The sequence below is a fragment of the Nicotiana tomentosiformis genome, chromosome 1 (genome assembly GCF_000390325.3).
Source record: "Nicotiana tomentosiformis chromosome 1, ASM39032v3, whole genome shotgun sequence".
Classification (NCBI taxonomy): domain Eukaryota; kingdom Viridiplantae; phylum Streptophyta; class Magnoliopsida; order Solanales; family Solanaceae; genus Nicotiana; species Nicotiana tomentosiformis.
The window spans coordinates 8,603,940-8,615,996 of record NC_090812.1 but is presented as its reverse complement, the minus strand read 5'-3'; the positions used below and the strand labels follow the sequence as shown (position 1 = coordinate 8,615,996).

General features: G+C 34.1%; 2 protein-coding genes across 2 annotated transcripts; both read left to right on the top strand.

The window, feature by feature from the left end:
* The first annotated feature begins 4,265 nt into the window (after positions 1-4,265).
* Positions 4,266-7,622, top strand: LOC104114621 (bax inhibitor 1-like). The gene is made up of 5 exons (XM_009625107.4): positions 4,266-4,602; positions 5,434-5,577; positions 5,669-5,760; positions 6,784-6,970; positions 7,212-7,622. The coding sequence occupies exons 1-5, from the start codon at positions 4,474-4,476 to the stop codon at positions 7,401-7,403; spliced, it is 744 nt and encodes a 247-aa protein (XP_009623402.4). The 5' UTR covers positions 4,266-4,473; the 3' UTR covers positions 7,404-7,622.
* Positions 7,623-8,710: 1,088 nt separating this feature from the next.
* Positions 8,711-11,538, top strand: LOC104114622 (bax inhibitor 1-like). The gene is made up of 5 exons (XM_033660877.2): positions 8,711-8,915; positions 9,735-9,878; positions 9,971-10,062; positions 10,886-11,069; positions 11,194-11,538. The coding sequence occupies exons 1-5, from the start codon at positions 8,787-8,789 to the stop codon at positions 11,383-11,385; spliced, it is 741 nt and encodes a 246-aa protein (XP_033516768.2). The 5' UTR covers positions 8,711-8,786; the 3' UTR covers positions 11,386-11,538.
* The last annotated feature ends 519 nt before the right edge of the window (positions 11,539-12,057 follow it).

Below are 12,057 nucleotides of genomic sequence, written 5' to 3'. Positions count from 1 at the left end.
TATATATATATATATATATATATATATATATATATATATATATATATATATATATGAGAGAGAGAGAGAGAGAGAGAGAGAGAGAGAGAGAGAGTTCTATAACATATGTATACATATTAATGCTATATTAACATATTATAACATATTAATACTTAAGTTATTGTTGCTAAAATTTAAGTATTAATATAGCTTTTAATACATATATGTATATATACATACAAAGATAGGATATAATGTCCATATAAACTTAATTTAAAAAAATACATACCCGCACACACACACACACACATATATATATATATATATATATATATATATATATATATATATATATATATATATATATTATTTATATATTATTTATATATTAATTAAGTATTAAATATTATTTATTTAAAATCTATTTATATAAATTAAATAAAACCGACCGAAGTTAATCATTAAATTAATATTTCAAAATTTTAAAATTGAAATACCGACCGGATTCGGTCGGTATTTGTGAGGTCAAACTATCAAACATTTATTTAACATTTTCGACCGAAATCGGTCGGAAATCAGTTGGAAATATGTTAATTAGACCACACCAGACGGGTTTCTTCCCATTTTCATCTTTTTCACTTTCTCTCTTCTATCTCTTATCCATCTCCCTTCCCCACCGATTTTTGGCCTAATCTCACCCAAAATCAAGTCACCCACCCCCAAACAACGAAGCCACACCTCTTCTCTCTCACGCCTAAACCCCCTGCCGGCGCTACCACTGTTCCGTCGCGCCTACACCACCACCATTGCTGCGCCGCCACCTCCACCTCCACCGCCACCACTACCATTTTGACTCCTTCGCGGCACCACCACTGCCATTATTGTTAAAGGTTAGTAATCTATCTTATTAGCTTTTTAATTTTTATTTTTCGGAATATAATTTTATGTAATTTCTTAGGATTTATGTGACTAAATAGGGTTTTTTAACTACATTAGATTTAGATTTAGAATTGAACTACCTAAAATTACAATTGTTTTAGGGTTTTTTTTAACTACATTAGATTTAAAATTAAGGTATAAATTATGAACTACTTTAAATTATGAACTTATGGTTCTTAATAGAATTCAGAGGATATGGTTGGATGTTGTCGGTGGTCCTAATAAGGGGATAGCATACGGCCTTCCAGAGAGATCATTTTTGCGCTACATGGCTAGATTGTAAGGTATAGGGACTTCCGCCCAAGGCGAGGCAATTGATAGGTCGACTATCTCGTCTATGAAAAAGAAGATCGCAAAGCTGACAGCATAGCTTGAAGAGACAAAGGCTAGAGAACAAAAGAGAGATGAACAATTTGGTACCCTTCAAGTTCAGCTACAAAAGAGGGACGAACAATTTAATCTCCTTCAAGGTCAGCTGGCCAATCTTCTTGCTAGTGGTGTTTTCCCCATTCCCCGGTCTCGTGAGCCTTCCCCATATGCTAATCCTTCTCGTCGTGATCCTTCGAACCATGCCGACGATGAAGATTCTAATAGTGAAGATGAAGAAGATGCAATATAAAACACTTATTGAATGGTATATATTGCTAAACAAAGTCTTGAACTTGTGAATATTTAGTTGGAAATAATTTTGAATGATGATTATATTGTTGATATTATTTTGTTATTGAACATTTGTATAGTTGTTATTGTGGTTGGCGTTGTTGTTATTAGCATTGTTGTTGGTTAATTGTTGTAGTTGGTCAATTATTGTTATTGTTGTTAATTAATTGTTGTTGTTGGGTTTTCAAATTATGGTTGAATGGCAGCAAGTAATGCTGCCATTATAGGATGGATATTGGTTATAATTATCAAGTGGGGTAGCTTAAAAGCGAGCATATTCTGTCCAATTTTTACCCAGAAAACCGACCGAAGTCGGTCGGAAATCTCAATTTTTTCCCCATAAATTCAAATTTTCAAATGAAATATCCAGATTCTTGAAATTTCCGACCGAAATCGGTCGGAATTTTTGAATTTAAATTTATTTATTTTTAGTATATCGACTGATTTCGGTCAGTTTTTTACAAGTTACAAATAATTATAAATTATTATATATTTAAAATTCCGACCGATGTTAGTCGCTATTGGAAAAAAAATTTTAATCAATACCGACCGAAATCGGTCGGTATATTTAGTCTGGTTGTCAGTCAATACGTTGAATATTGCGACCGTTTTTGGTTTTAAATTTGTGATCGATTTTGGTCGGAACACCTTAGCGACCATTATTTTTCTGTCTAATTAAAAGCGATCAGAAATCAGTCGCTTTTCCTCAATTTTCGACCGAAGTCGGTCGGTTTTCCTGGACGAAATTACCCAGTTTTTTAGTAGTGGTACTTCATATCAAAAATCGTGAGAACATTCAATCATGTTACATCATCCACTGCTATTACTTTTAATTATATAAAATTTTACAGTGACAAAGGGAGATCAAAGATTTCAATGTGTTAGATTTAGGAATTTTGAATGAATAAACCCAAAAAATAAAATACTTGATCGATCTCGATGAGATTGATATTCCAACCTTTCTTCTTAGAACGTATTGATTTGACTCCATAAGCAGGAAGGGTATTTGCATCTATACTAGTTTTGGGGTCATAATTAGAGTTATACCTACTTTGCATAAAATTTTGTAAGCCTACTCACTTTAGGATCAACTATAGACTTAACGGGTTTGTTTGAAAAAAAAATTAGTCTGAAGTGTAATGGACTTAAGGCCAATTAAGATGCACTTTGCAAAAATTATACTTAAGATGCGTTTAAACCCAAATAGGTATGAAGTGCAACAAATATTTCCATGCACTTAAGGCCAAATAGGCCTTAAGTGAAAAAATGCACTTAAGGCAAATATGTCTAAAGTGAAAAAATTGCACTTTAGATGCATTTAAGGCCAAACAAGTCCGAAGTGAAAAAATTATACTTCAGTTGCACTTAAGGACAAATAGATCTGAAGTACAACTAATATTTTCATGCACTTAAAGTCAAACAAGTCTGAAGTGCAACCAATGTTTTCATGCACTTAAGGTCAAATAGGTCTAAAGTGTAAATTGCCCAGAAACAGAAACTTCTTCTTTGAATTTCAATAATTTTAACACCTAAATCTACTCCAAATGATCTCAAATTTGAAACATAACCTCCAAATATCATCAAGAACAAACCACAATCATCAATTTGTTAAAACAACAATAAATCTAACAAATGTTTTTTGCAATTAAGAAGAAGAAGAAGAAGAAACCCTAAACATTAGTAAAACATAAAGTGTCACGACAGCTCACCATTATAAAATACCATAAACCACCTTAAAATATGCTCACAAACACCATATAAATTCATAGTTACCTTTATTTTCGAAGAAGAAGAAGAAGAAGAAGAAGAAGAAGAAGTAGTAGTAGAAGGAGGAGGAGGAAGAGGAGGGAAAGAGGGATAAGGAAGAGAAAAATACTTGAAGTTGTCTATACTTACTAATTAAAAAATTTTAAAAAATGGGTACGGGTTAAATGGGGTGACCAAATAGGGTACCCCGTGAAATTTTTACTAAGCGGGACCAAGCATGTTGCCACCAGAAGCAGAACTTTATGTTTATTTTGGAGAATCTCCTAATTGTTCTAGAGTAACTAGAAAGAGATTCTTTAACTAGAAAGAATTTGGTTTAGATGTAGGATTCCTATCCAGAAGTTTTCGCAACTCAATCATAGATGGAATCATCAAAGATTTGATCTTTTGGAGTTATGTCTGTAACTCAGTAGAGGCCCGGGATAAAAGAGACACTAGACATGCCTACAAACTGAGAATTAAACCTACAATTTCACTTGTAAGTACACCAATAATTATTAAACCATTGGACTCTTTGAAGTACAAATATACATTAAAATAGTTATTAAGAAATATAACATTATTATATATGGTATAAAGAGAGGAGCATGGGTTCACATGCCCCAGGCTCCAACATATAGATACGCCCCTGCAAACACAATATTAAGTTGATTAAAGATTTTAAACTAAGTGCAAATATAATAAAAATTGCAAGTTACCATAAGAATAGAAGTAAATAAAAATACAAGAAGCTATGATATGAAAAGTATACATTGAGAATAGGAATAAGGCTTAAAACAATTTGATGGAGTAGTAATTTTAAAAAAATCAAATCAAAAGAGGAAAAAGAAAAGGAAATAGAAATTCCACACAAAATTTACATTTCCAAAATCTCTCCCCTTCCCGCCAACGACCAAAGCCTGGAGATTCTTCTTCTTATTCTTTGGCGAAAATACCCCTATTTGTTCCCGAAACTCATCCCATTATCCGAAGCTAAAACCGTAAATATCCCCAAAAGAGTAACCGCGAGTGGCAGTCGTTGGTAACGAACTTAGCAAAGTCTCTTTTCTGTATAACAAACTATAAGCACAGCTCACATTCTTCATTTTCTCGATCAGTTTTCCTTTTTTCGCTCTCTGCAAAAAAAAAATGAAATTCACTGAGATGAAACTCCACGCCATGAATGCTGTGAAAGCGTACTTCAAAAGGAATTGGAAAAAAGAAGATATGATGAATTCTCAGGAAATTCCCCTGCACGCTTACAAATGCTTGAAGAAGGTACAAATTCCCCTTCTTTTTAATCACAAAACTTAAGAATTAGTGTTTCGATAAAAAAGTTGATTATGAAAAATGTTGTAATTCAATCAATTATAAATCGAGAGACTATGAAATCAATTTTTTCTTTATTGTTAATCTTGTTATTGAAAGCTAAATCCCAGTTCTTAAATTTTGATGGTTGATGATCAATTTCATCTCAGAAGATTCTAAAGTATTACCTAGCTAGATAGTCAGTTTGTTTTTAACAATTCAGTAAAGGCAACATGCTAGTTCGTATACTTGTTCTTACAGTTCAGTAAGAAATAAGGAATTTCGATTCTCAGAAGATTTTAAAGTATTGCCGTACTTTTTACTTTTATTAAATGATTCCGAGTTACATGTAACTTTTCTTTAGCATTTCGAATCAGTTGCTATTGAAGCCTCGCTCCCTATACAGCCTTGAAAGTTGTATATTGCACACTTTTACTTGATTTATATGAGAGTATTTGACTAATGTAAAATTAAGATAATCATTTTATTTATATATCATGATAGTGGAAGAAAATATCAATATAATAGTCTAAAAATTGAATTAGTTTAATGTATTTAAATTCTTGAAAGCTTGAAGATAGTATAGAAATTGAATGGTGTAAAGTATCTCCTAACATCCCCAAAATGAAAGAGTATCACATAAGTTGGGTCGGAGGGATTAATTTGTTTCATGCAATTTCAGATTTCAGCTTCATATGTTTGATCTTTTCTTTCTTTGTAAACTTAGTTAGCTGGAAAATATGTGTTTTTGCTTCTATGGAGTTAAATTCATGTGATTGATAAGCCTTTGATGTTAAATAGGTATATCTTACCCTATTCTGTGCCCTGTTGAGCTCTACTGTTGGATCTTTCTTGCATTTGATCTGGGAAGCGGGGGGCTTCTTCACTGTCCTAATTTCAGCTGCAAGTATACTCTGCCTTTACTTTACACCAGCAATGAAAGTGGTACGTGATCGATGACTTGTAGATTTTCTTTGAAATTGTTGAATTATTCCTGAAGTCGCTTCTTCTTATCCCAAATAATCTACCTCTGCAGAAGAAGAGGGTCTTATTCTTGATGATTGCTGCCTATTCGTTAGGGGCTTCTTTTGGACTTTTTACCGAATATCACTTTGGAATTGATCAAGGGTAAGACTCAAAAGATGTTAAAACACTGTTCGGATTTCTGTTGTTGAATGTACTTTTTACTGCTATCTTGTCATTTCATATTACCTGGAACCTGATTTTTGTAGTTTACAGAGAGAGGCTTTCTGATAATTACTTGTGGTCCCGTTATCCTTAGTAACTATAATCTGTAGATATATATAGTCCACATCCTAAATGGAAAAAATGGTATGTTTATTAGCTGCATAAGAAACTAATGTTTTCCATTTTATTTGAATCTCCTAACTGTTGACTTCTCTCTCTGTGAAAATTCTGAAATATGGACTTGTGAGAATTCCCTACCTAAATGTGCTGCTCTCTTTAACAAGACGAGGGCATTGGACTAGACGAATTGAATTAAAACAGTCATTCTCCATAGTGTTCTATATTATTCTTACGCGCAACAAGATAAAAGTGGCTACTGTAATGGCTATCCTACATGAGTAGTTAGGCTTTGACAGTTCAGAATTCGCATAACGTTTACCTTATGAATGAGCATATGACCAGCATTGGGTATTAGAATGTTGGTTTTTTATTAGGTTATAAGCTATTGATTTGTACTTCTAAATTGATGAGTTGTAATTGAGATTCCCATACCCTGGAATTACCCTCTCTTTCATGGCACTATGGGACTGGATTAGAGTTAGCAAAATGCATCTCATAGCTATGTGCTTCTTTGGAAACCTGAGGCAGTTTTCAAGTTCTTGCATTTTCGGCCAGGCCAAATGTTATAGCACTTAGAGTTCCAGATTTTGCGCTACTGCATTTGGATATTATTTTACCCCTGATGTCTGTTCCAATATGGCAAATGCATTTGTATTGCTCTGTTAATTTCCTACATTGTATTGCATCTTGATGAATTCAATAGAAGTTACATACTGCTTCAGTATGACAGTATGACAGTATGTGTCTAAGATTAGCCTCTGTGTTCTTTATTCCATATTTAAATAATGTTTCTAATCTGTGAGAAATATCTAAGTTCAGAAAGCATTCATGCTTGTTCTGCAGCTTCGTTTTCAGCTTCTTGGGAGGTACAACAATAGGCTTTGGAACTTTTTGGTTTGGAGCCATGCTAACAAGACAAAGGATCGATCTCTACATCGGTTGCCTGCTTCATTCTTACGCCTTTATGTACCTGTGGTTTGTCACTGCTTCTGACATCTTTGGCGGCCACACAACCCGTTGGATGATAAAGGTAACCAGTCGTAGACTTCTCTCAGTTCCCATGCATGTTCCTTAGTTGTATATGAACAAGGACGGATTTAGAGCGAGTTATGCAGGTTCAACTGAAATATTCATTGCTTTCGGCTTAAACTATGTATATACAAGTATACAAATACATAATTACATTCATATGGAACCTGCTCGCTGACACTAGTTCTAATTTCGCCTGTCTATGAATGAATAATATGACTGACTTGAACTGCTTGTGATAGGCATGCGCTGTGCTTGCGTTGGACTTGGGGTACTTTGTGATATATAGCCAAGAGATACTGTACAATGCTCGCTATGGAGATGTTAACTTTGTCAACTGCACATTCACCGTCTTCTTCCATTTACCAGCTATAGTGGTCCATGCTGCTAGAGTATATCTGGTTGCAGAAAGTGAGCACTACAGACAGAATTAAAGCTTTAACGATACAATAAAGCTACCATTTCGCCTTGGGAACTAACTATAGAATAAATAGTGAGTAGAATGCGCAGCTTAAAAGATGGGAAACTACAAATGATGTACAAATATTCCTCTAATTGTGACTACTACAGTTTACTGATTGAATTTGGAATTCGTTGTCTGAAGCGAAGTGCTTTGAATGTTTCTTGGCGGATACTGATTGTTGATTACCCCAGAGATATACTTTGCAATTAAGAAACTTTTGAATAGAATATAGATAATTGTTCTTCTTCTTTTCAGGACAGTGCAATAAAGACTATATGTCTTTTAAGTGATCAAACAATTACCTACTTAACTCAACAACAACAACAACCCAGTATAATCCCATTAGTGGGGTCTGGGAAGGGTAGTGTGTACGCTCACCTTACCCCTACCCTGGGGTAAAGAGGCTGTTTCCGATAGACCCTCGTCTCCCTCCCTCCAAGAACTCCTCACCTTGCTCTTGGGGTGACTCGAACTCACAACCTCTTGGTTGGAAGTGGAAGGTGCTCACCACTAGAGCAACCCGAGCAAATTGAACTGTTACAGTTTCAAATTTAGAGGTCTCATTAGAACCATATGTGAAGAGTAAGCACTCAACTTTTACTTTATTACACCTAAGTCAATAAACTATTTTTCTAACAAAAATTAGTCACTCAACTTTATTTAAGTATTACTAAAATCACAAAACTATTTTTGTACCAAAAGCCACTCAAATTTGCATAAGTATTATAGAACATATATCCTTTATTTTCTCCCAGTGACTTTACTAAGCAAATTTGAGTGACTTTTTGTTACAAAATAATAGGAGTAGTTTAATGACTTTAAGATAAAATTGAGTAACTTTTTCATTACAAAATTCATGCTAATTTAATAACTTTGATATGATAAAGTAAAAGTTAAGTGAATACTCATGAAATTATCTATGTGGGTTGTCCCAAAGTTTTGCCATTGGAAGCTAAAAATATGAAAAATATAGATAGAGAATAGGAAAGAGGTTTTAAACAATTTGACAACTTCGCCCATGCAAGTACTTAATTTAAAACTTTATTACCAAAAAATAAAAGAAATAAATGGAAATAGAAACTCCCAGCAAATCTTATACATCCTTCCCGCCAACGATCTGAACATGAAGATTCATTTTCTTTGCTTCTTTGACAAAAACCCCCCTACGATATTTCCAATAATCGGGTAATAACAGAAAGCTAAAACCGTAAATATTCCCAAAAAGAGTAATGGCAAGGGCAGTCGCCGATAACGAACTTAGGAACGAACTCTTTTCTGTATAACTTACTACAAACACAGCTCTCATTCCTCACTTTCCCTTCTGTTTCTCTGCAAAAATAAAATTAAAAATAAAATGAAGTTCTCTGAGATGAAACTCCATGCCATGAATGCTGTGAAAGCGTACTTCAAAAGGGACTGGGAAAGAAAAGACCTAACGAATCAAGGGGAAATTCCACTATACGCTTACAAATGCTTGAAGAAGGTACATTTATTCTGAAAGTTTCCTTTTTCTTTCTTTCGCTTGATCGAAAACGTGAATTTTTTTTCTTCTTTGAAGTTTTTGCGTGTTTGTCTCTGCTCTGATGTTTTTAGTCACTCGATAACTGTTTGGATAAAAATGTTGAATTACGAAAAGATGTTGTAATTCCAGAAATTTTGTCAAAGATTTTTCGTTATTATGATCTTGTTATTGGTAGCTGATAAGATGATGTGAAATCCCAAATGTTATATCTTCAGTATTGATGAATTTTGGTTTTCAGAAGATTTTCGATTATTGCGTGACAATAATTATTTTGTATACTTATCTCAGCGATGGCTAAATTGTTTTAGCGTTTGAGTTTTGTTGCTCCCTGTTCAGTTTTCGAAGTTGTTTTTGAGTTAAACTTCACCCTCTGCTGTTATTTGTATGAGAATATTTGGCTGATGCGAATTTAAGATATTATCATTATATGATAATGGAAGAAATATCAAAGTAATAGTTGGAATAGTTTGATAGAATAAAACATCACATTGAAGATTATAATTTGAATAGTTTAGCGGATTTGAATTCTTGAAAGCTTGAAGGTAGCATTAAAATTGAATGGTGTCAAATAGTTTTTTAACATCTCAAAATGAAAGAGTATCATATAAATTGGGGACGCGAGATCAATTTGTTTCATATATGTCTCTGATCTTTGCTTTCTTTGTGAACCTAATTAGCTTGGAAACATGCGTTTTCGCCTCTACATCGAAATATAGATTCCTCTACAGCCCCAGTTTGTCTTTTTTCCCTGTGATTGAATTTCTTTTGATGATAAAACAGGTGTATCTTACCCTATTCTGTGCCCTATTGAGCTCTACTGTTGGATCCTTCTTTCATTTAATCTGGAAAGCGGGGGGCTTCTTCACTGTCTTAACTTTTGCTATGAGTATTCTCTTCCTTTTCTCTACACCACCATTACTAGTGGTACGTGATGGCTTTATAGATTTAGTTAAGTATAAATTGGTGAATTGTTGTTAAAGTTGCTTCTTGTAATATCATATCTTCTACCTCTGCAGAGGCGGAGAGTGTTTTTCTTTATGGCTGCAGCATATTGCTTTGGAGCTTCTGTTGGCCTTTTAACCGAATATCTCTTCGGCATTGATCAAGGGTAAAATATATCTTCAGATTTCAGTTGTTGAAGTTCTCTATTGTTGCTTTTTATCTTGTGACATCATATTATCAGGAGCTGACTTTTGCTGTCTTCAATTATATACAGACAGAGGCTTTATGTTTATTGGATACTTGTGATTCCATATCTTAAAAATACTACTACTAATAATCAGTAGCATAAAACTATTTGGTTTCCATTTTGAATTTGAACTCCTAAATGTTGACTACTCTCTTTGTGGAAGTCCTGACAATAAGAACTTGTGAGATTTTCCTGCCTGAATGTGCTGCTCTCTTTTACAAGATAAGGGCATTAGAATTGGATGAATTGACATAAAACATAGTGAGCAGTAATGGCTATTGTACATGACCAGTTAGGTTTTCATAAAACATAGTGAGAAGTAATGGCTATTGTACATGAGCAGTTAGGTTTGCACAGTTTAGAATTCATTTTATGCGTTAGTAGCTTAGTTTGTTATTAGGCTATAAATTATGGTGTTGTACTTTTAAATGGTCAATGTATAAGTTCTGAATTTATGACTTGTAAGATTCCCTACCTTGGAAGTGCTTTTCTCTTTCATGAAACTAGGGACTGGAGTTGATGTATTGACATAACCAAAATCAATATGTTTATCATTTAATTTGCACCAACTACCAATTTACTTTGCTCTGTTAACTTCCTACAATATTTTGCCTCTTGCTGAATTCAATAGCAGTTATTACTCCGCTGCTTTAGTATTTGTATTTAGTAAGCCTTTTTTGTTCTCTGTTTCCAATTTGAAGAATGTTTCTAATCGAGCTGAGGAATATTTTTCGTTTTGCAGCTTTGTTTTCAGCTTTCTGACAGCAACAACAATAGGCTTTGGCACTTTCTGGTGGGGAGCCATGAACACACGGCAAAGGAGAATGTATAACCGTTGCCTGCTTATCTCTGATATCCTAATTTTCATCTGGCTTCAAATTGCTTCTGCCTTCTTTGGCGGCCACACTGCTCGTTGGAAGCTTCTGGTAAGCCATCCTTTATCTCTATATGAACACATTATAAGGACATGTTTAGCGATTCAATTGAACTCAGTTACTGTCGTCTGCTCGGATTATGTATACATATTATCTTCTGAATTGCTTGTGATAGGTATGGGTTGTGCTTGGATGGTACATGGGGTACAATCTTGTATATAGCAAAGAGGTGGTATATGATGCTCGTTTTGGAGATATTGACCCTGTAAACCGCACATTCACCCACTTGTTCCGTTTACCAGCTATAATTGTCCATTTCACCCGGCTAAGCGTGCGTGCAGCAATTCAGCGCTACAAACAGAATTAAAGCTGCTGCTGCTACTACTACTACTACTTCGGTTGGGAACTGTAGAAATAAATAGCGAATAGAATGCATTTTAACAGATGAGAAACTGTAAATGATGTACAAATATTCCTTTCTGACCACTGCATTTTTACTAATTGAATTTTGTGAATGGTAGCATGAAGCGAAGTGCTCTGAATATTTCTTTGCAAAATATGATTGTTGCTTACCCCATATAGTTCAGTCCATATACATATGTCCAAGTGACACCAGGCCTACCAAGTTTTTCTTTCATTACATTGGGCTCTTCAAATTTGAGAGAGGACAATCAAGTAACAACAATGGGTTGCCCCATAGCCCGTTTATCAACAAACTATTGAAGGTTTACTTTGTCAAATCCTTTGGATGGAAACGTTAACCAATTTGCCAAAGAGAAGGATAAGGGATAGTACTATTTCCTTTGTTTGGTTAGAAACCAGATGAGAAGAATAATATTTTTCCCGAAGTCAGAAATATATACCAATACCATAAATAGAATCTCCAACCTATCTTAAGTAAATGAGTTCTATTATATGAATCTTTTGTATCAATTTTTTAAAGTTTTCAGTGGATTCATCGTACGTAGTTATACGATTTGTAAATTAATCATCTAACTTATCACAACTCTCTCTTTATCAGGATTTGATACTAACTACG